Source organism: Stegostoma tigrinum, chromosome 3, assembly GCF_030684315.1.
Source record: "Stegostoma tigrinum isolate sSteTig4 chromosome 3, sSteTig4.hap1, whole genome shotgun sequence".
Lineage (NCBI taxonomy): Eukaryota > Metazoa > Chordata > Chondrichthyes > Orectolobiformes > Stegostomatidae > Stegostoma > Stegostoma tigrinum.
Genome location: NC_081356.1, coordinates 131083136 through 131106833, shown reverse-complemented (window position 1 = coordinate 131106833; position 23698 = coordinate 131083136). Strand labels below are relative to the sequence as shown.

General features: G+C 42.0%; 1 protein-coding gene across 3 annotated transcripts in view; it reads right to left on the bottom strand.

Annotated features, from left to right (window-relative positions):
• The window catches only part of zfyve28 (zinc finger, FYVE domain containing 28), a 202988-nt gene that overhangs the window by 50681 nt on the left and 128609 nt on the right, over positions 1-23698 (bottom strand). For 2 of the 3 annotated variants that reach the window (XM_048527089.2, XM_048527088.2), the window contains exon 8: positions 19859-21262. In XM_048527089.2, coding sequence (XP_048383046.1) covers positions 19859-21262 — 1404 coding nt within the window. The remainder of the gene's footprint in view (positions 1-19858; positions 21263-23698) is intronic. The other variant, XM_048527090.2, reaches the window with a different exon arrangement.

Below are 23698 nucleotides of genomic sequence, written 5' to 3'. Positions count from 1 at the left end.
AGTAATAAACTCATAATTACCTACAAGCATCACAAAATATTTACAGCAGAAAACAGGGGTCAATTGATGCAAAAGAATGTCATCCCCAAAATTAGGGCATGAATCAGTAGATAGTGGCAGTTGACATTTGCTGGGCGAGGTGGAGAATGGGAATAAAATGCACTCCCTTCTCCTTCTCCTCCTCCTCCTCTTCTTTCTCCTCTTCACCTCCCATTCTCTTCCCAAACTCAGTGTTTCTACCTCTGTCCTCTGTTCCTTTGTTATGTATTTTTTGTTTTCTTTGCTGTGTCAGTCACATTAAATAAATTGCCAACTCCTATTCCTAAGGCTAGCCTTCTCCAATCTCCATAAGCAGAAGAAATATCCAGGCAAGTACCAAAGGATTAAATCTAGAGGACTGGACTAATCATCTGGAGATGCACATTCCAATTTCACCATTGTGGCTGGGAAATTTAAATTGTTAATTAAACCAGTCTAAAATTAGCAGGCAGTTTCAATATTAGTGACCGTGTAACCATACCACCTCCTTCGATAAGCATATGGGCAACGATGGGATAGTGTAGGGGGAGGGGCTTAATTAGTTCACAGGTTGGCGCAACATTGAGGGCCGAAGGGCCTGTTCTGCGCTGTATTGTTCTATGTTCTATGTTCTATTCTCAGGAGTGTGGAGGAACAGCGGGATCTTGGTGTTCAAGTGCATAGCTTCCTTAAAGTTGCCACCCAAGTGGATAAGGTTGTTAAGAAAGCATATGGTGTTTTGGCTTTCATTAACAGGGGGTTCGAGTTTAAGAGCCGCGAGGTTATGCTGCAGCTCTACAAAACCCTGGTGAGACCACACTTGAAATATTGTGTCCAGTTCTGGTCGCCCTATTATAGGCAAGATGTGGAGGCTTTGGAGAGGGTGCAAAGGAGGTTTACCAGGATGCTGCCTGGACTGGAGGGTTTGTCTTACAAGGACAGGTTGACTGAGCTCGGACTTTTTTTCTCTAGAGAGAAGGAGGAAGAGAGGTGACCTGATCGAGGTGTACAAGGTAATGAGAGGCATGGATAGAGTCAATAGCCAAGGACTTTTCCCCAGGACAGGATTGACTGCCACGAGGGGTCATAGTTTTAAGGTGTTAGGACGAAGGTATAGAGGAGACGTCAGAGGGAGGTTTTCCACCCAGAGAGTTGTGAACGCATGGAATAGTTTGCCAGTGGTAGTCGCGGAAGCAGAGTCATTAGTGACATTTAAGTGACTGCTGGACATGCACATGGACAGCAGTGAATTGAGAGGAATGTAGGTTAGGTTATTTTATATTTGGATTAGGATTATTCCACGACACAACATTGTGGGCCGAAGGGCCTGCACTGTGCTGTACTATGTTCTATGAAACACCCTTCCTGCATAAGGGCAGCACGGTGGCATCGTGGTTCGCACTGCTGCCTCGCAGTGCCAGGGACCCGGGATCAATTCCAGCCTCGGGCGACTGTCTGTGAGGAGTTTGCACATTCTCCCCGTGTCTGTGTAGGTTTACTCCGGGTGCTCCGGTTACCTCCCACAGTCCAAGGATGTGCAGGCTGGGTGGATTGGCCATGCCAAATTGCCCATAGTGTTCAGGGAAGTGTAAATGGGTTATTGGTTGGATGCTCTGAGGTTCGGTGTGGAGTTGCTGGGTCAAAGGGCCTGTTTCCATGCTGTACGGATTCTATGTGTAAGATGAGCACGTTCATTGTAGGAGAAAGTGAATACTTCATATCTGAAAAAATGCTACTGTTACATTTCTCAGGAGATTCATTTGGAGATGTTTAAGCTAAGTTATTGGTTTCAGAACCAGACACAGCCAACATAAAAAGTGATGCATTTTCTACTGAGTAGCAACTGTGTTATAATATGTAAATAATATAAAGTTACAGCTGTCAAATTGGGTCTCTCTCAGAACATTCTGTATTTCCATGTAAGTATCTATTGCAAACCCTGCTGTGAATCCATATGGTTCTTTGTGCATGCTAGAATCAGCCTGTTGCACAAGAAAAAGCTGAACTGATTTGAGAATTGTCAAGTATGACGTTGGTCACTCCTAAGGCTCAGGTCGAGGATAGATGGGTTACAGTTAGGGGGAGGAAAGGGGACAGACAGACAGTGCAGAGATCCCCTGTGGGCATTCCCCTCAGCAATAAGTATACCGTTTTGGATACTGCTGGGGGGGATGACCTACCAGAGGAAAGCCATAGTAGTCAGTTCTCTGGCACTGAGCCTGACACTGTGGCAAAGAAGGGAAGGGGGCAGAATAGAAAAGTACTCGTGGTAGGGGACTCGATAGTTAGGGGAATCGACAGGAGATTTTGTGGGCAAGATCGGGATTCCCGGAAGGTATGTTGCCTCCCTGGTGCCAGGGTCCGGGACGTCTCCGATCGGGTGTATAAAGTTCTAAAAGGGGAGGGCGAACAGCCAGAAATCGTGTTACATATTGGCACAAATGATATAGCCAGAAATAGGTTTGAGGATATAAAAAGTGATTTCAGGGAGTTAGGATGGAAGCTGCAGAGCAGGACGAACAGAGTAGTGTTCTCTGGTTTACTACCGGTGCCACGAGATAGTGAGGTGAGGAACAGGGAGCGGGCGCAGCTGAACACGTGGCTACGCAGCTGGTGTAGGAGGGAGGGCTTCAGATATGTTGATAATTGGGATGCCTTCTGGGGAAGGTGGGACCTGTACAAGAAGGACGGGTTGCATCTGAACTGGAAGGGGACCAATGTCCTGGGTGGAAGGTTTGCTCGAGTAGTTCGAGAGGGTTTAAACTAGTATGGCAGGGGGGTGGGAACCTGAGCTGTATACCAGAGGTGAGCGTTGATGCAGGTGAGGCAGTAGCAAGAGGTAGACCAGCTAGTGGGAAGGATTTTCCTGGGAAGGAACCAAGGGATCGGTTAAAGTGTGTTTGCTTTAATACAAGGAGTATCAGGAATAAAAGTGATGAACTTAGAGCATGGATCAGTACCTGGTGCTATGATGTTGTGGCCATAACAGAGACATGGGTTTCTCATGGGCAGGAATGGTTGCTGGATGTTCCAGGGTTTAGAACATTTAAAAAGAGTAGGGAGGGGGGAAAAAGAGGAGGGGGTGTAGCACTACTAATCAGAGAGGGTATCACAGCTACAGAAGCTTCCTTTGTCGAGGAAGATCTGCCTACTGAGTCAGTATGGGTGGAAATTAGGAACAGCAAGGGAGTAGTCACCTCGTTAGGGGTTTACTACAGGCCCCCCAATAGCAGCAGGGAGATTGAAGAAAGCATAGGTCGACAGATTTTGGAAAAGTGTGCACGCAGTAGGGTTGTTGTAATGGGTGACTTTAACTTTCCTAATATTGATTGGAACCTCCTTAGAGCAGAAGATTTGAATGGAGCTGTTTTTGTAAGGTGTGTTCAGGAGGGTTTCCTAACGCAGTACGTTGACAGGCCGACGAGGGGAGAGGCCATTCTAGACTTGGTGCTCGGAAACGAGCCGGGGCAGGTATCAGATCTTGTGGTGGGAGAGCATTTTGGTGATAGTGACCATAACTGCCTCACATTCTACATAGCTATGGAGAAGGAGAGGATTAGGCAGAATGGGAGGATATTTAATTGGGGAAGAGGAAACTATGATGCGATTAGACATGAGTTAGGAAGCATGGACTGGGAGCAGTTGTTCCATGGTAAGGGAACTATCGACATGTGGAGACGGTTTAAGGAACAGTTGTTGGGAGTGATGAGTAAATATGTCCCTCTGAGACAGGCAAGAAGGGGTAAGATTAGGGAACCTTGGATGACGAGAGCGGTGGAGCTTCTAGTGAAAAGGAAGAAGGTAGCTTACATAAGGTGGAGGAAGCTAGGGTCAAGTTCAGCTAGAGAGGATTACATGCAGGCAAGGAAGGAGCTCAAAAATGGTCTGAGGAGAGCCAGGAGGGGGCACGAGAAAGGCTTGGCAGAAGGAATCCGGGAAAACACAAAGGCATTTTACACTTACGTGAGGAATAACAGAATGGTCAAAGAAAGAGTAGGGCCGATCAGGGATAGCATAGGGAACTTGTGTGTGGAGCCTGAGGAGGTAGGGGAAGCCCTAAATGAGTTTTTTGCTTCTGTCTTTACGAAAGAAACAAACTTTGTAGTGAATGAAACCTTTGAAGAGCAGGTGTGCATGCTGGAATGGATAGAGATAGACGAAGCTGATGTGCTGAAAATTTTGTCAAACATTAAGATTGACAAGTCGCCAGGCCCGGATCAGATTTGTCCTCGGCTGCTTTGGGAAGCGAGAAGTGCAATTGCTTCGCCACTTGCGAAGATCTTTGCATCCTCGCTCTCCACTGGAGTCGTACCTGAGGACTGGAGAGAGGCAAATGTAATTCCTCTCTTCAAGAAAGGAAATAGGGAAATCCCCGGCAATTATAGACCGGTAAGTCTCACGTCTGTCGTCTGCAAGGTGTTAGAAAGGATTCTGAGGGATAAGATTTATGACCATCTGGAAGAGCATGGCTTGATCAAATACAGTCAACACGGCTTTGTGAGGGGTAGGTCATGCCTTACAAACCTTATTGAGTTTTTTGAGGATGTGACTAGAAAAGTTGATGAGGGTCGAGCTGTGGATGTGGTGTATATGGACTTCAGTAAGGCATTTGATAAGGTTCCCCATGGTAGGCTCATTCAGAAGGTCAGGAGGAATGGGATACAGGGGAACTTAGCTGCTTGGATACAGAATTGGCTGGCCAACAGAAGACAGCGAGTGGTAGTAGAAGGAAAATATTCTGCCTGGAAGTCAGTGGTGAGTGGAGTTCCACAGGGCTCTGTCCTTGGGCCTCTACTGTTTGTAATTTTTATTAATGACTTGGACGAGGGGATTGAAGGATGGGTCAGCAAGTTTGCAGACGACACAAAGGTCGGAGGTGTCGTTGACAGTGTAGAGGGCTGTTGTAGGCTGCAGCGGGACATTGACAGGATGCAGAGATGGGCTGAGAGGTGGCAGATGGAGTTCAACCTGGATAAATGCGAGGTGATGCATTTTGGAAGGTCGAATTTGAAAGCTGAGTACAGGATTAAGGATAGGATTCTTGGCAGCGTGGAGGAACAGAGGGATCTTGGTGTGCAGATACATAGATCCCTTAAAATGGCCACCCAAGTGGACAGGGTTGTTAAGAAAGCATATGGTGTTTTGGCTTTCATTAACAGGGGGATTGAGTTTAAGAGTCGTGAGATCTTGTTGCAGCTCTATAAAACTTTGGTTAGACCGCACTTGGAATACTGCATCCAGTTCTGGGCGCCCTATTATAGGAAAGATGTGGATGCTTTGGAGAGGGTTCAGAGGAGGTTTACCAGGATGCTGCCTGGACTGGAGGGCTTATCTTATGAAGAGAGGTTGACTGAGCTCGGTCTCTTTTCATTGGAGAAAAGGAGGAGGAGAGGGGACCTACTTGAGGTATACAAGATAATGAGAGGCATAGATAGAGTTGATAGCCAGAGACTATTTCCCAGGGCAGAAATGGCTAGCACGAGGGGTCATAGTTTTAAGCTGTTTGGAGGAAAGTATAGAGGGGATGTCAGAGGCAGGTTCTTTACGCAGAGAGTTGTGGGAGCATGGAATGCGTTGCCAGCAGCAGTTGTGGAAGCAAGGTCATTGGGGTCATTTAAGAGACTGCTGGACATGTATATGGTCACAGAAATTTGAGGGTGCATACATGAGGATCAATGGTCGGCACAACATTGTGGGCTGAAGGGCCTGTTCTGTGCTGTACTGTTCTATGTTCTATGTTCTAATCCTGACATAGAGAAATGGGTCCATGCTACTACAGCAATATCAGTGAGGTCGTAGACTTGCTCGACAAGCCGGTATGTTTGATTGCAGATGTTTCATCACCCTGCTAGATAACATCGAAAAGCTTGCAATAAACACACCGGCTCGGTGAGCAAGCCAACAATCTCATCCACAACCCAAGCGACAAATCTCAAAATCTTTGTGCAGTATCAGGTGTCAACTATAGAAGTTTCGGTATCATTCACTGCTCAGTTCATATCACTCAACTTTAAATAGAAGGTTGTTGCTCAAGTGCCATTGATCACAATCTGTACAAAACTGAAATGCAGTGGCGCATTACAGTCAGGGGAAATACTTTTCAGGTGAGACATTCAGTAGAGGCTCCACCAGCTTAGTTGAAAATTGCTACAGAATCTTCAAATTAAAGCAGTGGAGTTCTTCCTAGGCAGTTGGCCAATATTTACCTTTCAACAACTATCATTAGAACTAACATTACCTGATCATAATACTGCTTTGTTAGGATCTTGGCAAGTAATGCCCCGTTAGATCACAACAAAGTGCCTTTGCTTAACTGTGAAGCTTGGGATGCACCAAGGTTATAAAAGCAACTACAGAAACGAGTATTTCAACCATTTTCAAATGATTTAGTAGTAGACAACTGCCGTGGCAGAGCTTTCAGAGAATGAGTTCCTAAAAGCTGAAACAGGTTGCCAATGGTTACCCCCAGTAGCTCACTGCTCAAAAACTGGATTACCAGATGCTGCTTGGCCTGCTGTGTTCATCCAGCCCCACACTTTGTTACATTGCCTCAGGAAATTTTTTTGGTCAAGTAGGGAGGCTGCTTCACGATCAGTTTTATTAACAATTCAGGGGTCACGTTATGTGTCAAGCTTAAGTGGAGCAGAACTGTGTGCAGGCCATGCTGGATATATCTTTTCATCATTCTGCTTAGATATATGTTACAGCATATGCTAGGATCAAATGGAACTTCTACTAACCCAAAGGTAGGGGCACTAAAATTTCAGCAGAGCTCTTGTGGTGCTGGAAAGGCACCAATTATTCAGTGGAGTTTGAAGGCAACATGGCAATGTTGTACACAATCATACTTTATAATCCAGTACAGAAACTTCTGCATGAGGCAATCAAATAATCAATACACAGTCAGACACTTGAAATGTTCTTGCTTTAGTCAGGAAAAGCAGAGATGGCAGGACACTCTGCTTATAACTGTCAAATTAAAACTACTATTGACAAGTATGCTCTGTAGATAATTTATTAACTAATTTACAACCTCCTTATTAATGTTAAGCTCTAGGATCAATGGAAGCTTCTCTCCATGGGGATTTCATGTTCCAAAGTCAAAAAAATTTAAGGAACCAAATTATTGAGTGGGTAACATAAGAGCTACAACAAGTGCAGAAGACACAATGTCCCTTTATCAACCCGGAGGCTCATGAGTTTTTTTCCCTCAGATAACATGCCAAAGTCTTGCAAAGATAGAGAGTGGCCTTTAAGTATAAAATAATAAACTTATGAAATGTAAATAATATAAATTCATAAGTGCACATATATTCATAATAACGTCTGAGTTTGTATTTGGCTCAGTGTCAAGAATGCAAGAACTAGGAACAGGAGAAGGCAATTCAGCCGCTTCAGTTGGCTTTGCCGTTCAATCCCATTGTAGCTGATCTCATCTCTACTTCAGCGCTACTTTCCTGCCTGCTGTCCATAATCCTTCAGTCTATTACTAATTAAAAATCTCTCAGTCTATCTCCTCCTTAAATTTACTCTGTGCCCCAGCATTGACTGCACATGGGTGTAAATTCCACAGATTTAGACTCTTTGAAAGAAGTCATTTCTCCTCATGCTACCCTTTATCCTAAAATTGTGACCTCTTGTTCTACACTGTCCCACAAGAGGAAACATCCTCCCTACATCTATTTTGTCAATCCCCTTTACCACCTTGTATACCTCATTTAGGACTCTTTTCATTCTTCTAAATTCCAGAGTATAGGCCTAAACTACTCAATCTCTCTTCATAAGATGAATCCCTCATCTGTGAGCCTCCTCCAGACAGCCTTAAATAAGGGGACAAAACAGTATGCAATATTCCAGTGTAGTATCACTAATGCACTGTGCAACCCGAAGCAACACTTCTTACAAGTTCCATTTGCGTTCCTTATTATCTGCTGTACCCGCATACCGGTTTTCTGTGATAATGGGAACTGCAATGCTGGAGAATCCGAGATAACAAAGTGTGGAGATGGATGAACACAGCAGGTCAAGAGCAGCTTAGGAGCACAAAAGCTGACGTTTTGGGCCCAGACCCTTCATCAGAAAAGGGGATGGGGAGAGGATTCTGAAATATATAGGGAGAGAAGGGGATGCGGACCGAAGATGGATAGAGAAGAAGATAGGTGGAGAGGAGAGTATAGGTGGGGAGGTAGGGCGGGGATAGATCAGTCCGGGGATGACAGACAGGTCAAGGGGGCGGGATGAGGTTAGTAGGTAGGAAATGGAGGTGTGGCTTGAAGTGGGAGGAGGGGATGGGTGAGAGGAAAAACAGGTTAGGGAGGCGGGGATGAGCTGCGCTGGTTTTGGGGTGCAGTGGGGGGAGGGGAGATTTTGAAGCTGGTGAAATCCACATTGATACCATTGGGCTGCAGGGTTCCCAAGCGGAATATGAGTTGCAGTTCCTGCAACCTATGGGTGGCATCATTATAGCACTGCAGGAGGCCCAGGATGGACATGTCATGTAAGGAAAGGGAGGGGGAGTTAAAATGGTTCGCGACTGGGAGGTGCAGTTGTTTATTGCAAACCAAGCATAGGTGTTCTGCAAAGCGGTCCCCAAACCTCTGCTTGGTTTCCCCAATGTAGAGGAAGCCACACCGGGTACAGCGGATGCAGTATACCACATTGGCAGATGTGCAGGTGAACATCTGCTTGGTGTGGTAAGTCACCTTGGGACCTGGGATGGGGGTGAGGGATGCTAAATAAAAACTGAAAGTACTGTGGATGCTGTGAGTCAGGAACAGAAACAAAGTTGCTGATCAAGCTCAGCAGATCTGGCAGCATCTGTGAAGGAAAATACAGAGTTGACGTTTCGGGTCCAGGGACCCTTCCTCAGAACATAATGCTCCTGAATCCTCATTATCACAGTTTTAACAGCATCCCACTTACTAATCATCCCTCTACCCATGGGCAGTCTACGCCAATCAACTTTTGAAAGTTCTTGTCTCATACCACTAATATTTGTCTTACCCCAATTATGAAGTTGAGCGTTTTTTTTAAATCGAAGGCTTATCCTTTTCCACAATTATTTAAAAACTTATAGAATTATGATCACTAGTCTCAACAGGTTTCCCTACTATCACTTCAGTCACATGCCCTGCCTTATTACCCAAGAGAAGGTCAAGGTTTGCTCCTTCTGTAGTAAGGACATCTACATATTGATAAAGAAAATTTTCTTGAACACATATTTAACAAATACTTCACAATCCAAATTTTAAAACTTTGACAGTGCGAGTCAATGTTTGGAAGATTAAAATCCACTATTTTACAACGCAACTATTCTTACGAATATCTGAGATCTCTCTATTACTGGCTCCTCAATTTTCCACTGATGTTTTTTGGGAGAGGGTGTTCTATAGTACAATCTTATCAAGGTGATCTTCATTTTCTTACTTCTAATTTCAACCCATATATTTTCACTAAAAGTTTTCCGATTTTCCAATAATCTGCCACTGGCCCTTGTAATATGATACACCTAGATTTTGTCTTTATGCTATCCCTAACTGTCTTACTAATCCATGGATGTCTTTTCGTCTGTATCCCATTTTTCCCCCCACCCTCCACTCCTCACACACACACCCCGCCTTTCTTTCTCTCTGTAACTTATTTCATTTGGGTGGAATTCAATCACTTCTTAAGTATTGTGCACTATTAATCAACTATCCTACCATTTACTCTGTCTGCCCAATTCACAAGTGCCAAATTTGTTTTCATTCCTATGCAGAGATCTATGTGGGTGTTCAGTTTTTCACCCACCAACTGAATTTGAAATTCTAGCAAACTATGATCTTTCTTTCCTAGGAGATCATTAATTAATTAATTAAAAATTAATGTGTCACAATTACACAACATCAAGTCCAGAATGAAGAGCTACCTGGTTAGTTCCTCAGTATATTGCTCCAAGAACAAACAGACACTCATACATTCAACTGAACACTCTTGAGGCTACCCATAGCAATTTGATTAATTCAGCCTACATGCATCTTAAAATCACCTTTCTTACATGCCCTCAGTATTTCCTGGTTCATACTGTGTCCCACTGCGGAACTACAGTTTGGGGAATGTTAGATTACTCTGTGCTTTGAGACCCAGTACTTTACCATCTCCCACTGTCAACATAGATGCCACTCAGAGGTCTATTACTATCATAGTTGCTACATTCAGAACCATGTACAAAACCTGAAAGTAGGGAGCACCAAACAGCCACTTGTTTCCAGAGTAGATGTAACAATCTGATAGTGGAATTTAAATCAAATACATGGAATTAATTTGGGAAATGACTCAAGAGGACAGCCCATGTACAATCTAAATCTATTACATGTTTGTTATTCATCATATTCATTCTAATTTGTTTTTATCATTTCCTTGGATGCTTTACAATTGTGTTGGTTTCAAATGAGAGGAACAGGCCCATTGTAAACACAGAACAAACTTATCTGCTGACAGAACATAATGAAAAACTATTTGCCTAACTTGATATAGACATCAAATGGTTTTTCTGATTCTTTTCTAAATGGAGTATAAAGGAGAAACAATGCACTCTTCAGAGTTAACAAACAATGATTCTGTTGGGGCTATTAATTCTGTAATTGGCATCTCAAACATAGATAACATAGGAATTTTCCAAAAAAAACAAAAGAATGAAGCACAAATGCGTAAAAAAAAGGAAAGTTGCACTAACATTGTGGATTGTCCCACCAAACCTCTATATAGACTACAAACAAATTACCTTGAAGCAATTACTATTGTACCTCAATCAGAGACTCTTGCAGCAAAGATCATTTAGGTCATCTCCTACATAAGTAGGGATCAGGACTCTAATTGGAACCCAAAGTTAAGTTTTGAGGCAGAGAGCTCCAAAGCAGCAATGGACACCACATAGCTCTATCTATTCCTTAATACAGTCAGGTCTTTTCTCATCAGTCCTCTGCTCTCACAGACCTTCTCTCTTTCCTTTCCATTTGGATAGTTCCAGCTGATGGGTTACAAAAATTTCAAGCATTGAAACTGGGACACATTTGAAAATGCTGAGAAAGTAGGAATTTAGGTCATTGAGCCTTGGTGTACTATTTTGAAAGTGTTACCCAATTTGTCCCATGTACCTACTCTTTTCAAAATGTTCTGCATAATTTCCCTCTGCTGTTCAGATAGTCCATTCTACATCATGATAACTCACCATGTATAATAAATTTTTATTTCTTTGTCCTTTACCTCACTTAAATCTGGCCCCACCCTGGTGAACGATTCACCCAATGGAAACACTTTCTTCTTATTTATTTTGGCTGACCACCTTGTGCACAATGAGATATATACAAGAACGATCAATTTTTTGGAGATATTGATTGAGGATGGAATGATGACAAAAACACTGGGAAGATTCCTACTGTTCACTCACTAAAATCATAACTACTACCAATCTAACAATACGCCTCTTGACCCTTATTACAAGTGGACAGTCTGGATTACACGTTCAAAGCTTTTGCACTGAATAATATTCAACACTTTTGTAATTCTTCTGCCTTTCTCCAAGAAGGATTTGACCATAAATGTTTGATAACTAAAGATGGATTGCATGGTATCTGAACAAACCAAATGCAGATATCAAGGCCTCCTTGTTGAAGATTGGTGATATCTACAAAATGAGAATCACTTTTCAATACAGGAGATTGACACTTCACAAATTCTCAGCTAACCCAAAATTAAAGTTTATCAAAAGCCCCAAATGGGAGTTGAGAGTTCCAGCATGCATGGAAAATGTTGCAAGACCAAATTGACTGGGCTAATATTCTTCACTGTCACAGTCTTGGTTCTGGAATTTTAATGCAAATAAGTTACAATTTTAATTTGTAGCACAAAGATCACAGCCTACTTAGCAGCTTGGAATGTTAAGGTAGATTTTCTCTTTCAAAAATTATGTTAATTTTGTACCTTCATCTAATTTAGTCTGACCCTTAAAATTTACAGGTTCTCAAGGCACTGCAGGAGCAGTCAGACACAGCAATATGCACATCATGGATTGGTGATATGTGACTTTTTTTAACTGTAATTGATTCATACTAAGTTTCGTTCATGAGCTACAAATGTAGAACACCCCAAATGTCAGAACTTCTGGACTGGACAGATGTTTAAAAACAAAATAATTATGATATTGTAAGAAATTTTCTTATCCACGGATAGACTGCAGGATTGATAGATTACATTCCCTATGGTGTGGAAACAGGCCCTTCGGCCCAACAAGTCCACAATGCCCCTTGCAGCATCCCACCCAGACCTATCCCCCTATAACCCACACACTCCTGAACACTACAGGCAATTTAGCATGGCCAATCCACCTAACCTGCACATCTTTGGACTGTGGGAGGAAACCGGAGCACCCGGAGGAAACCCATGAAGACATGGGGAAAATGTGCAAGCTCCACACAGACAGTTACCTGAGACTGGAACCGAGCCTAGGTCCCTGGCACTGTGAGGGTGCAGTGCTAACCACTGAGCCACCGTGCCACCCTGAAGAGGTTGATGGAAGTTATTAAGGATGGATGGTCTCACCCAAACAAACCAATAGATGGAAAACATACTTCAAATTACCGACTATTTCTGAAAGAAGAGGGACATGCTGTTGAAGTTTTTCATCTTGGAGGGATTGAGACAGATGCAAGAAGACAAGGTTCTCAAGAGAATAACAAATTTCTACTGCCAAAAAAACAGGCAATGATAGGGTGGCGAGTGGACTGTGATGAGGTATGTCATAGGAAATGCACCGATGTGCTCCAAGATTTTCTGTTCACATTGCCTACACAGGAGTAGATCCTGTGAATGAACATGATTTTCCAGCCACATTGCAAGCCTGACATCATTTTAAGTTAAGCAGGAGGTTTAAGAGGGTATGTGAAGCAGGAATCATTGAGACATTTAAGCCATATTTAGACGTATGCTTTCATACTTCAAGTGCACAAATCGTAAGGCTGGAAAATGGGACAAGAATAGACAGATGCGATGACCAATGGACACAGCCGGCTTAAGGGGTTTTTATCATTCTGAAAAAAAATCGATAACTGATAACCTTAAATTGGTGTTTAGTATCATTTTGGTACACTTGGCAATTGTTACCCAATGCTGCATAATTTAGAATCATATTTAATTTAAACAAAATATAGGGCTAAGGAGCAAGTGCAGGACATTCATCCTTATGACCTTGCTCTGCCACGATCTTTCATGGTTAATCCTATTGCAGTTTCATATCTATTGTTCCTGTAAGCCCACCCATAACCCATGATTCCCTTATCTGTGAAAAATTTGTCTAATTCAACCCAGAATAAATTCAATGACTTACTCTCCACTGCTTCCTGGAAAAAAAAATTCTACAAAACAACCTCAAAAATGAATCTTACACCCCATTTTAAAAAGGAGACTTATTATTCTTAAACTGTGCATTAGATTACCCCATAAGGGTGAGGAGTCTCTCAGTGTTACCTTATCAGGTTGCTTCAGAACCTTATATATTTCAACATCATCATTCTTATAAGTTCTGATGAACATAGGCCTAATCCGTACAACCTTTACTCACATGGCAACCCATTCATCCCAGGGATTATCCAGTAAACTTTCTCTGAACTGCCTCCCATATGTATTTGCCTCCTTAAATAAGTAGGCCATAAGTGTACACAGTATTTTACTTGCATTCTAATGGCCAATACAGTTCTAGCAAGACGTGAGTCTATATTGATGACTTGATGGTTAAGGATATGTGAAAGCAATAAGCAACAACATAGCTGATGATATTTTGACCTTGCATTTACAAGAGAACCATTATGGGCAATATCAAGAAAACTCAAGACTCCAGCCTGTCATTAACAGCTAATAATCATGATTGAAGAGGTCAAAGTCAATTAAAGGATGATAAATGAAACATAAACAGAACACTTTTGGTCACTATGTTCTGAGTTTTGCAAACAAGGAGTGGTCGAAAATGGTCAGTACCCTGCCTATTGTGAACAGGTGAACAGCTTTATATGATCCAGTCACTGGGACCTACATATCTAACACCGCACCAGCAATGAAATTTATATAACATATCATTCGTTTCTGTGGTAAGGAGAATGTGTTTTTTGTTAGATATAGCATCCTGTTAGTGTATAATAGCACATGTGCATTTTCCTCAAATTTGCTGATGCAAGTTTAGCTCAGTGGTCATAACATATGTTGGGTTCCCATGCACTAATCAGCAACCGCATTTGTGTTTTTGTTGCTAAAAACCTGAGCAAAAGCTTGAGGACAACCGTTCCCAGGTGTATGCTCCACGACCATGTTTTGACCAATATGCATTTGCCAACCAATCTGTATCCTGTTTCTCATACAGTATAAATTGTTGCAGGAGTTCTATTGCAGCTGTACAGGTCAGTGGTAAGGCTACTTTTAGAATACGGAGTACATTTCTGGTTGCCCTTCTATAGGAAGGACATGAGCGGGTGAAAAATCGATTTACAAGGATGGTGCCAGGACTGAAGAGTTTGAGTTATAGGGAAAGACTGAATAGGCTGGGGCTTTTTTTAAAGCCCGGAGCATTGCAAGCTGAGGGGTGACTTTAGAGAGGGTTGACAAAGGGAATGCAATAAATGCTATTTGCGTGGAGGGTAGTGTTTGACAAATTACCACAAAAGACAGGTTAACAAAATTGAGACTCAGATTTGGAAGATCACTGTCAGCTTGGATTAGTTTCAGAACTGAAGCAGTGACTTACAATGAATGGTTATTTTTCCAGACTGGAGGATGGTAGATAATGGTTGCACCCTGGATCATTGCTGGAAACATTGCTTTTCTCCTGCTATACATAAATGCCTTGGATGCTGGAGTACAGAGTAAAATTTCCAAATCTGATTATATCCAACTTGGTGGAGGAGTAGTTATGAAAATACCAACTGAATGCAACAGGTTTATACACTGCATAGGTTAGCAGAACGGGTAGACACAGTTAGAAGAGTGCATTTGGTAACAAAGTAATAGCACTTTGATAGAAGGGATAGGATTACGTAGACATAATGGTACAGTTTGCTGATGACACAAAGATAGGTGGAGGGACAGGTAGTATTGAGGGAGCAAGGACTTGAACAGGTAAGGAAAGTGGGCAAGGAAATGGCAGGTAGATTATAATGTGGCAAAGTGCGAGGTTATGCACTTGACGGTAGTAAGAACAGAAGCATCAGCTATTTTCTAAATGGGGAAAGGCTTTGGAAATCTGAAGCAGAAAGGGTCTCAGAGTCTTACGTTAGGATTCTCTGAAGGTTAAAATGCAGGCTCAGTTGATAGTTGGGATTGCAAAAGCAATGTTATCACTCATTTCAAGATGGCAAGATTACAACAACAGAGATGTAATGTCAAGGCTGTATATGCTCTAATCAGACTAATATGGAGAGAGGTTTTGGGCCCCATATCTAAGAAAAGGTGTGCTGGCCTTGGAGGGGGTCCAGAGGGGGTTTACAAGAATGTTCTTGGGATGTAGGGCTTGTCTTGAGGAGCAGTTCAGGACTCCGGGTACGTACTTGGAGTTTGGACAGATGGAGGGAGGGGGAAATCTAACTGAAGTTTACAGCATAGATAAAGTGAATATGGAGAAGTTGTTTCCACTGGGAGACTAGGACCTGAAGGTATGGTTTCAGGTTGAAGGGGTAACCCTTTAGAATGGAGATGGGGAGGAACTTATTCTGCCAGAGGGTAGTTAAGCAATGGAACTCATTGCCACAGAGGGCTATGGAGTCTAAGTCATTATGCGTATTTAAAACAGTATTAGATAAGCTCTTTATTGGTAAAGCGATCAATGGTCACGGGAACAAGGTAGGAGAACAGGGTTGAGAAACATATCAGCCATGATGAGTGGTGGAGCAGATTCGATGAACTGAACAGCCTAAATGTGTTCCCATATATTTTGGACTAGCAAGACCACTTGAGAGGGCAATGTTAATGGGATGGCCGTGAACAGGGAGAAGGTAACATGGCATATGGGGAAAATAAAGTGGATACATATAAATGAATGTTAGGAAAAACAGGATAGGTTGTACGAAAAGACATAGAAGAAAATAGAGATGATTTTGAAGCATGTTAATAGATACAGGGAGGCAATCTGAATTTAAAAAGAGACAAAGAGAGAAAACCAAATAGGAAGTGATAAAGGACACAAAGAACAACACCACAGGAATGGCAAAACTCATAACGGAGAAAGGTAACAGAATTATCTGTGATGAGAAGCAATACAATATACAAAAGCAAAGGTAATGAGAAACGTCTCAAACTTTAAGATCTCTGAATACTGCGCGCAACACTGGATTTCAATTTTGACTTTTCACTTCTCACGAAGTGTTGCAGGACTCAAAACCTTAAAACTGTTTTTCTGTCTACAAATAGTGCCAAAAGTGCTGAGTTTCTCCGTTATGAAAGATTACAGACAATATAATAGAAGCATTTAAGATCATAAAAGGATGGAGCAAAGTGTACAGAAACAGACTAAATTTCCACTGGGCGAGTAAAGAATTAGAAACCATCAACAAATGGTGAAAAGATAAAATGTTTAAAATAGAGATGCAAAATTCTCCATCCGTGATTGACACAGAAAACATATCAACAGTCAAAACCAAAACCAAAATAACTGTGGAATCCGTAAGCCAGAAATAGTTCTGAGGAAGGATTATCGGATCTGAAATATAAACTGATTTCTCTTCACAGATGCTGCCAGACCTGCTGAGCTTTTCCAGCAACTTCTATTTATAGTCAACAGTCAAGCTTAAATTGGATTGGTGGATGAAGTAAAGAGGATAAAGGGATGTGGAAACAGTGGATAAATGTGACTAGGACAAGAATTTGGATTAATGTCAACATGGATTGTGAGCTAAATGACTTGGTTCCATTATAACATCCAAAGCTGCAATGGATAACATAGAAACTAGGAACAGGAGTAGGCTATCATATGATCATGGCTGATCCTCTATTTCAATGTCATATTCCCCCTTCTGCCATACCCATTGATGCCTTAAAAATCAAAATAAATTTGGGTGGCACGGCAATTCAAGTGGTTAGCACTGCTGCCTCACTAGGAACCTGAGTTCAAGTCCACCCTGGGGTGACTGTCTATGTGGTTTGGAAAATTGGACAATGTCTATGTAGGAGACACAAGCATGTTTTGTATACAGTTTTGGTCTCCCTACCTAAGGGAGGATGTACTTGTCACAGAAGGTGCACACCATAGGTTTACTAGCCTGATAACAAGATAGAAGGGCTGTCCTGTCAGGAGAGATTAGTTTGACTATATTCAATAGAGTTTAGAAGGAGGGGATCTGATCGAAACAAATAAAATTCTAGCAGGGTTGGACAGACTAGATGTAGAAAGGATGTTAATTCTGTCTGGGAAGTCTCGAACCAGGGGTCACAGTATCTCGATATGGGGTCAGCCCTTTAGGACCAAGATGAGGAGAACGTTCCACAAAGGATAATAAGCCTGTTGAATTCTCTACCACAGAAGACTGTGGAGGCCAAATCATTGGAAAATATTCAAGAAAGAGGTCCAATATTTCATGGGTCATTGAATCCCTATAGTGTGGAAACAGGCCATTCGGTCCAACAAGTACACACTGACCCTCAGAGTATCCCACCCAGACCTATCCCCTGTATAACCCACCTAATGTACACACCCCTGAACATGATGGGCAATTTAGCACGGCCAATCCACCTAGCCGGCACATCTTTGGACTTACAGAGGAAACCGGAGCACCCTTCTATCTTGCAATCAGGCTAGTAAACCTATGGTGTGCAGCTTCTATGACAAGTGTATCTTCTCTTAGGTAGGGAGACCAAAACAAGACATGCTTGATTCACCCACATAGACATCTTCCAATTTTCAAACCACTCTGAAAACAGCTTTCATTCATTATATCTCAAAGTATTCGTAGCCAAAGTAACGGAAACAGTTAAGAAATCATGGGCACAAAAACGAAAACTAACATTCTACCGTGGCTAGAGATTCTTTAAGCAGTAATATTTCTGGCTCATTCGCTGGCCTGGACTTGAGTTAGAGTCATAGAATTGTACACCATGGAAACAGGCCCTTCAGTCCAATTCGTCCACGCCAACCAGATATCCTAACTCAATCTAGCCCATTTGCCAGCATTTGGCCCATATCCTTTTCAGTAATTGTACCAGCCTCCATCACTTCTTCTGGCATCTCATTCCATACACCCACCATGCCCTTCATGAAAATGATGTCCCTTAGGTCCCTTTAAAATATTTCCCCTCTTACCTTAAACTTATGACCTCTTCTTTTGGCTTTCCACATGCTGGGAAAAAGCCTTGGCTGTTCACCCTATCCATGCCCTGCATGATTTTATGAACTCCTATAAGGTCACCCCTATGCCTCTGACACTCCAGGGAAAGTAGTCCAAGCGTATTCAGCCTCTCCCTATATCTCAAAGCCTCCAAGCCTGGCAATATCTTTGTAAGTCTTTACTGAACCCTTTCAAGTTTCATAACATCTTTACTATAGCAGGGAGGCTAGAACAGAACGCAGTATTCCAAAAACAGCCGAATCAACGTCCTATTACAGTGACATGACATCCCAACTCCTACATTCAATGCATTAACCAATAAAGACAAGCACACCAAATGCATTCTTCACTACCCTGTGTACCTGCAACTCCACTTTCAGCGAATCATGCAACACGTGTTCTGCAATGCTCCCCAGGACCATTAAGTGTCTAAGTCCTGCCCTGATTTGCCTACCAAAATGCAATATCTCACATCTATTTAAATTAAACTCCAATTGTCACCCCTTGGCCCAGTTCTGGGCTAAGTTTGCACATGTCTGGATTGAATGAGCAACTCCAGTTGGTGATTTTGATTATCTTACTGCAATTTTTAAAAAAATGCTCCATGACCAACATTACAAATTAATCAAGATAAAAGCTTCAAAGTTGAATTATGGTTTCATTGATCATATCAGTGACCAGAGATGAAACTTCTTTTTTTTAAGTTAGACATTAAACCTGCTTGCTCAATTTTCTCTAGTAGTCATTCACAGATAGATCATAAATAAACACAAAAATATTTAATTGGCAGCAAAAAAAACTACCATAAATCCAGTCAACAAAAGGAATGATTGTAAGTTAACAATTCATATATAAAGAAGCACAGTCTTTCAATAGCTGAAGGATATTCGGAGAGTACAGCACATAACAAGGTTTGAGGCTATGCTTTTCAATGCTAATTGCCAATTATAAAATCTTGAGCAAGCATATGATTTCAGTTTCCAGTGCTGAATTGCATTTCTGCACACTCCATCTGCTGTACTGCATGTTAAATATCAATCCTTGGTCATGCTAAGCAATGTCTAATTAGCACCTGTATGGTCACCTATGAAAAAAATCACACCAAAGTAGGATTAGTGCCATATTGAAAGGGAATGTTAGATCCCATGGAAAGATTTTTGGTCCTCGGCAGTTTAAATTCATACGTCAATAATTTTCATAACGTTATTTTTAAGAGACATATGGAAAATCAATATTGATTATTTTAAAAATAAAAAATGCATTGTTCAAAGTTTCAAATTTACCAAAACATGTGACGCTGGGGTTAATATATTTTAAAGATTACAAAGCATAGATCTGGATAAATTCTATTCAAAATTACAAATGCAATTGCTGTGAATTATATATGTTTTCCAAAGTTCAGGAAAATATCTATTAACAAAATCTTATTCAGCTCACAAAACAAAGAAATGAAAAAAAAATGCAACCCATAAATGGAGCTCTTAAGCAGAAACTGAAATTACCTCTGCTTAGTTCTGTGGCCCTCTGACAGGTGAGAAACAGTTTGTAATTTCCCATCTTCGTCAAATTCTTCTTTTACCACACTGTCTTTAATGTGTGCTTCTTCCTTACTCGCCTTCCCTCCAATTGACTGCTTCCTCTTTTCTGTTTTTCGCTGCTGGCAATATACTTCCACTTTTGTTTGTTGCCCTCCTCTTTCTGTCTGTTTTCCTGAGGGCTGTGCCAGGCACTTGCATTTTGAGGCTCTGTGCTCCTGTTTGCTGATGGCTCTTTCTGCCCATAATTCACCTGGACTGTCACTCTCTGTCCTCTCCTGTGAAGGTGATCCACAGTTACTTTTAAGTGGCTGACCCTCTCCTTTAAGAAAACTAGAATCCGCAACATCTACAGTCTCTTCCAACGAACTGACCTCCACTGGTTCAGAGCTGCTGTCAACTCTATCATCCGGAGTAACAGTGAGGTGAACACAATGATTCACTCCATTTTTCATGCCAGCAGGACTTAGCTTCGGTGAGTTATCTGAAGAAACCTGACAGCAGACTGAGTCACAATTTATTATACTCTCAGCTTCAGAGGAGCAAGAGATGGACTGAGATTTGGGGTTAAAGATAACAGTTGCAGAAATTTTCATTCCACCAGTCCTATGTGCTATTTTTTCTGCAGTTTCACTTGGTTGTACATCAGTACCTGCAGTCCAACCATTGAGGTAAGAACTGGATTCAGATGCATTCAAACAGTTACAATACATTTCTGCTGTGTTATTTTTCTTTTGATTGGCTTGTCCTTGCAGAGGTAGTGAATCATTATTGCTTGGTTTGTGTAGTACCTCTTTTGCTTCTAAATTTTGCTCACTGCAACTATCCTTCCCCATGCTTTCATCATCATGTGAAAGAGGCAACATGTCTTCCTGATCAGGTGGACAAGAATCATGAACTACAGTGAGTGATTCCCTTGAAGTGTCCATTCCCACAAAGGCCTCACCTGCGCCATCCAAATCATCCATGAAAAATACCCGTTCCTCCTCTTCAGCTTCACGTTTCACACTAGAGAGCTCAAAGTTTGTTGAGGCCTCTGGGTTACCATTATATTTTGGTACGGTCTTATGAGCTGGTGACTGGCAGACACTTGGTGGAGAGAGCAGGCAGGACATTTCATCCCCTACCCTGTGTACCATTAAATTAAGCTGCTCCAGCTCCTCCTCATCATACTGCATGGAACATGCAAGTTCAGCCTCTGTATTTTCAGCTTTTACACACAATTTATCTTGAATGAGTTTATCAGGAACCACAGGTGGAGGAATGGAAGAGGGTACCTCTGGATCAGCAGCAAATTCGCCATCCTGGGATATACACAGGTTACGTTCAAGCGTATGCAACTCATCTTCTGTCAATGTCTGTAGTAGGTCCCTAATTAGGGTGAGAAAAAACAATAAATGAAGAATGGTAGGATGCCATTAAATAAAACTGAGAATAATTTACAAGTTTTACCTCTATTACTTTGTTATTTGTAAGAAAAATTAAAACATCGTTTGGTAGTGCGGAACTTGAGTCTTTCTGAAAAATGAAGACATTTTGTTGAAGCTTTTCATTTTGCACTCATCAGAATGATTCCCATTACCACCAATGAAATGGGGGAAACAACAGTTGTACTGTTTGAAGGAGAGAGATGATTGATCGGCAAGTGGAATTGTGGCCAACGTCTGTGTCTCAGGCTTGCTGTAGTGATCCAGTGAAGCTCAGCACAAGCTGGAACAAAAGTACCTGATTTTCTGCTTGGGAACTTTATAGCCTTCTGGACTTCAAACTTCAACTATTTTAGAGCTTGAGGCACCTTCTCCAAAGTCCTTATCCAAACCCCCAAACATGAGGCTTTGTCATCACCATGGGCTGCTATTACACACTACCCATTGTCAGCCACTTAGTCCCCATTAGCAACCATTCATTCCCCCAGACTGACCTGGACACACTCCTTTGACAGTCCAATTGTTTCTCTCTCTCTCGGGCTCTATCTCCACCAATCATTTGTATAAATACTGACATTTTCCTAATTACTATCAGTTTTGACAAATGGTCACTGGACCCAAGGTATTAACTCGACTTTCCCTCTAGCTGTTGCCAGACCTTCGGAGTTTTGAGCAATTTCTGTTTTTTGTTTCTGATTTCCAGCATCTGCAGTTCTTTCAGCTGTTTGAAAGAAGTCCACTATGTCTACATTGATTCAGAGATAGTGGGAACTGCTGGTGCTGGAGAATCTGAGATAACAAGGTGTACAGCTGGATGAACACAGCAGGCCAAGCAGCATCAGAGGTGCAGGAAAGCTGACGTTTCAGGTTTAGACCCTTCTTAAAAAAAAACTTTTCTGAAGAAGGGTCCAGGCCCGAAACGTCAGCTTTCCTGCTCTTCCGATGCTGCTTGGCCTGCTGTGTTCATCAGCTCTACATCTGGTTATCTCACTATGTCTGCATGTTCTTTTTGTCAACAAGTACAGGGCCCTCTGTATTAATATTTAGTTTCCAAACACGGGCCCGAGTGACTATCCTAAATTGGCTATCAGCACAATTCTTCACATACTCAAAGAGGACCGCAGCAATTCTTCAGTGTACATGCTTAACATGAAATATGGTGGATTAAAGATATCCTGTAGTGTAATGGGCACCTTGGTCAGATAATTTCTTGCTGTAGATCCGGCATATTCATGAATTAGACCACTGTCATCACTTTGATCCTAAAGATTTGTGCCAAGTAACGAGCATCTTCAACAAGAGAGAACCCAATCATCACCCCTACACATTCTATGATATTACCATTGCTACAGTATGGCATTACCACTGCCATATTCCTTGCTGTCAAGATCCTGGGTGCTTGGTGATTATTAGAACTAGATTAATCACATACACTTTGAAGCAGGTCAGAGGCTACCAATCTTGTAGTGAATAACTCACCTCCTGGCTCCCCACTGCCTGTCCACCATCTACAAGGCACAAGTCAGGGATGTGATGGAATACTCTCCACTTGCCTGAATGGGTGCAGCTCCAACAATACTCAAGCAGCTTGGCACCATCCAGAACAAAACAATCTGCTTGATTCGCACCACATCCACAAACATCCACTTCCTCCACCATTGACGCTCAGTACACAGACTGCTCCTACCATGTATAAGATGTGCTGCAGAAATTTTCCAAATATCATTTTTCAGTACCTTCCAAACTCTCAACCACTGCTATCTAGTAAGACAGGGCTGCAGATATAGGGGAATACCAACACCTACAAGTTCCCCTCCAAGTCACTCATCGTCCGGACTCAAATATATCATTTATTCAATGTCAAAATTTTGGGTCTACCTACAGCAAATGGTCTGCTGTGGTTCAAAGACAACTAAAGATGGGGAATAAATCCTGGATCAGCCAGCAACACATACAATCCAATGATTGAATAAATTCGCTAAATAGCCCAGTCAACCTCAGGCTGCCCTAGAAGGGGAAGATATCTCAAGTATTTGAGCAACATGCTGCTTCATGTTGTTACTATGTAGCAGCAATATGGATGCATGTTTCCATCAAGCCAAAAAGACTCGATCTAACACACAAATGAGTAATGTGGCGTATGTGTGTGACAGATATAAGGCCGTTTGAACAATGCCAGCCACTGGCTGCAGCCAAAAAGTTTGCACTTGCAAAACTCAAAACTCTTAATATTAGATTTGATTCTGCAAGTGGACATCACATGCTAAATAACTGAGTGTGCAAATAATTATGCTGACAACCAATTTAAGATATCAGTCAAACCTCCAACGTAGAGTACTGGAAGCTACATACAATTAATACAAAGGGTGCTGGCCTTTTT